The sequence below is a fragment of the Primulina tabacum genome, chromosome 4 (genome assembly GCF_025594145.1).
Source record: "Primulina tabacum isolate GXHZ01 chromosome 4, ASM2559414v2, whole genome shotgun sequence".
Classification (NCBI taxonomy): domain Eukaryota; kingdom Viridiplantae; phylum Streptophyta; class Magnoliopsida; order Lamiales; family Gesneriaceae; genus Primulina; species Primulina tabacum.
In genome coordinates, this window is record NC_134553.1 from 43,615,196 (window position 1) to 43,619,326 (window position 4,131).

Sequence of the window (4,131 nt, forward strand, 5' to 3'; positions counted from 1 at the left end):
ACAACCTCATGATATCGGAGATCACCCATGTCCTCTTAGGCCTCTGCATCTTATGCCCACCAGATTTCGCTTAGTTCGTCTCCGAACCACACTGTACTAGAAGATGTCGGCTGTGGTAACATTTTGTGACATCACAGATTCGATGATTGTCCTTATTGTACCAACACATCTTTTTTGTGTATTTATGACATTACTCACACGCACCCTGAGAAATTCCTAAGGGAGTCACCCATCCTCGAATTGCCTCAAATCAAGCACGCTTAACTTTGAAGTTCTTAAGCGTTGAGCTACCTAAAAGATTATACATATTGATGATCATGATATGAATTGTACATATCAATCTTTTAAGCTTTCATCAACTGCACAGTCCTATATTTCAACAGTTTTGAAATCCCTCTCATTCATTGTTAGATCGGTTCGTTCATATACTCTTCGCCAAGAAGCCTGCAAGAAACCACTCATTGTTCATGCAACCTCATGGTTTCGGCGATAAACCCTCGTCCTCTTCGGCCCCGGGCATCACAATTGGTTGTGTGATCGAGCCTTTTCGACTTTGCATGTGTTTATTCTTGACCTGTGTGGATATAGGTATGTGGATTAATGCTATGACTATATTTTCAATTATATAAATGTTGTTAGTGTTGTTTTGATTTTTCGGTATGTTCTATTTACGAGGAAGTCATGCCAAAATTTACGTAGGCCCAAATGAAATTTGTTTTACTCGTTTTCGTTGTTTACATTAATAAATCTGGGTTGTTTGGTCATTACAAGCTAAGGAACATGGCCCCCCCTCAATGATACACGATTCTATTTATTATATATAGACATATTCAAATGGGCTTGCAAAGGGTAAAAAAATATCAACTCAACTCACCTATTTCAGACTATGGGTCATTTCAGCTCGAAGGGATTGACCAATTTTGTATGTAATTTGGGGTAGTGAGGCAGGTACGTCCACCATTTTGGTGATTGGGAAATTTCAAATCCACCTAACTTATTTTACATGTCAGGAAGAGTCTAACTCATTTAGACATTCCTAAATAGATATTGTCATGCTTTGGGTGTAGACCCACGTGTACATTATTATACAATAGACTCTTGTAACAACTCTTCTAAGCTCTAAATCCATCATATATAACATGTTGACTCATGTGGCTACTGTTATTTATTGTATCTCATTAGTCAATTTAAATTACTCTGGGAATATTCATTGATATCAATCGTTCAATTTAACAAGCATAATTATGAAATGATGTAAATGTGGAAGTAGTTTTAAAAATTAAAGAATAAGAGAATTAAACATATGTTAAATTAATTTTCCCCAAAATATGACCATATAAAGTGCTCCTTTGGTTTATGTACTATACATTGTCTCTCACACAATACAAAACAGCAACTACATTGTATATGCCACGCATTCTTTAACCCATTCGAAAGAACAAGATAAGATCTCGGGTTCTCCTTGGAAGAGTAAATAAACTCAAAATCAAAGGTCGAAAGTATTCGATTTGCATGCATGGTCGTCGCGTTTCTTTACCTATAATTTCGAATAGCCTTAATTCCCCATAATTGAAGACCTCAAATTTCCTAACCGAAACAACGGTGTTGAACATTGCCTCCTTAACTATAAATATCTATAAAATTTCTCCATAATATTCCATCCCTCAGAGTTCAAGGGGAATCAAGAAATAGTCTATAATCCCTCCAGAGCTCTGAAATTAATATTAGAAAATTTTTACAAACAAAAAAAAAACAAAGAAATTTGAAATTTTAAAATGGGATACGATATGGGAAGCAAGAAGAAGAAGGTGGCCGTCGCCGGTCTGGCCTCCATTCTCTTGGTGGCGGCCGTGGTTGCTGTGACGGTCGGCGTCTCCAATAAAGGTGGAGACAGCAGCGCTGCCCCAGCCAATAACGGCTCACCCACCATCAGCGCCTCTACTAAGGCGGTGAAAGCCATTTGCTCCCCCACAGATTACAAGGAAACCTGTGAGCAGTCTCTTGCCGATGCCAACACCACCGACCCAAAGGAGCTGATCAAGTTGGCATTCAACTACGCTGTTAAGAATATCGGAGAAGTCATTCAGAACTCGACTCTGTTGAAAGACGCCGCCGCCGATGAGAGGACCAAGGGGGCCTTGGACACTTGCCAAGACTTGCTCCACACCTCTATCGACGACCTCCAGAGATCGTTCGAGAAGTTCGGCGAATTCGATGTCAGCAATTTGAATGAGTACGTTGAGGATGTTAAGACATGGCTTAGCGCCTCTATCACATACCAGGAGACTTGCATTGATGGGTTTGAGAACACCACCGGTGACACTGCGGAGAAGATGAAGAAGCTGTTGAAAACCGCGGGAGAGTTATCCAGCAATGGCCTCGCAATGGTGGATGATTTCTCCACCATCTTGTCTGGTTTGAATTTGGAAAGCTTAGGCAGCAGCCGCCGGCTACTAGGATCCAGCCAGGATTCGATCCCTTCTTTCGTGAACCCCGAGGCACGAAAGCTCCTTTCCATCACGCCCATATCTTTGAAGCCGAACGCGGTTGTGGCACAAGATGGAAGTACACCGTATAAGACCATCAAGGCAGCCATCGATGCCATCCCGAAGAAGAATAACGATACTTTTGTGATTCTTGTGAAGGCTGGTTTGTACAAGGAAACTGTTATAATCCCAAAGAAGGTGAACAACGTTGTGTTGATCGGAGAGGGGCCGACAAAGACTAGAATCACCGGCAACAAGAACTTTGCCGAGGGCACCCAAACCTTCCACTCTGCCACTCTTGGTGAGTAAGCTACACCTTTGCATGCATGTTTCTCCCTTTCTTTTTATTACAAGCTCCCCCCTTATCAGATAATGATGATAATACTTATAAGGTTAAAAATGAAATGTATTTATGATCGCAAATCCTTTTCATAAGTTACTTTTTAAATTTATTAATGCGATTTTTGTAACCATTACTATGAAATATATGTAATTATTAATTTTAGGGTTATAACAAACTACTGGCAAAAAAGTGAGAAAATTATTATTATAAAATAAGATTTAAAAACAGCAACTTAACTCTTTCTTTTCCTACTTTTTCAGCCGTGAACGGAGAAGGTTTCATCGCCAAGGACATCGCAATTGAGAACACTGCCGGCCCCGAAAAGCACCAAGCCGTGGCTGTCCGTGTTTCTGGAGACAAGGCCATCTTCTACAACGTCCACATGGACGGTTACCAAGACACCCTCTACGCACATGCCTACCGCCAGTACTACCGTGACTGCGTCATCTCCGGCACCATCGACTTCGTCTTCGGCGACGCCTTGTCCATCTTCCAGAAAACCCGCCTGGTCGTCCGCAAGCCAATGAACAACCAAGCATGCATGGTCACCGCACAAGGCCGCAAGGACCACCGTGGAGTCGGCGCCATCATTCTCCAAAGCTGCGACATCGTGGCTGATCCAGCTTTCACCGCTGCAAAGCCCGCCTTGGAAGCCTACCTCGGACGTCCATGGAAGGAGTTCTCCAGGACAATCATCATGCAATCCAACATCGACGGGTTCATTGCACCGGAAGGGTGGTCTCCATGGGCCGGAACTTTTGCTCTGGATACATTGTACTACGGTGAGTACCAGAACCGTGGAGCCGGGTCGAATCTTTCGGACCGGGTTAAGTGGAAGGGTATCAAGAAGATCACTCCACAGATTGCCAGTAGCTTTGCTGGAGGAAAAGTGTACACTGATGATTTGTGGTTGAGGGGTTCTGGGGTGCCATATGTTCCTACCCTCGTGTAAACTAATGAATTGAATCATCGTACTCAGAGGAACATCATCAAATTTCAATTGGTTTTTTTAATTGTAATTTGGGATTACTTCAATTCTTGATGAAAACATTAAGACAACAATTTCAAATAAATTAGGTTACCTTTTGAAATTTCCAGCTATGGGATATAAAATTTATTTTCTTTTTACAATGTTATGATTCTATTAAAATTAAGACAAAAACTTGTGTGGGACGGTCTCACGGGTCGTATTTTGTAAGAAGGATCTCTTATTTGGGTCACTCATAAAAAGTAATACTTTTTATGCTAAGAGTATTATTTTTTATTGTGAATATCGATAGGGTTGACATGTCTCACGGATAA

The 4,131-nt window shown here is 41.5% G+C and overlaps 1 protein-coding gene across 1 annotated transcript; it reads left to right on the forward strand.

The window, feature by feature from the left end:
• The first annotated feature begins 1,669 nt into the window (after positions 1–1,669).
• LOC142543326 (pectinesterase-like) lies at positions 1,670–3,926 on the forward strand. The gene is made up of 2 exons (XM_075650523.1): positions 1,670–2,787; positions 3,090–3,926. Exons 1-2 carry the CDS (start codon positions 1,776–1,778, stop codon positions 3,779–3,781), a joined length of 1,704 nt encoding a protein of 567 aa, XP_075506638.1. The 5' UTR covers positions 1,670–1,775; the 3' UTR covers positions 3,782–3,926.
• Positions 3,927–4,131: the final 205 nt, after the last annotated feature.

What these genes read in the sequence shown, in the direction of transcription:
- LOC142543326 (XM_075650523.1), top strand. Translation starts at nt 1,776, where the DNA reads ATGGGATACGATATGGGAAGCAAGAAGAAGAAGGTGGCCGTCGCCGGT. An exon ending in CTTCCACTCTGCCACTCTTG is followed by an intron (nt 2,788 to 3,089) that starts GTGAGTAAGCTA and finishes CTACTTTTTCAG; the next exon opens with CCGTGAACGGAGAAGGTTTC.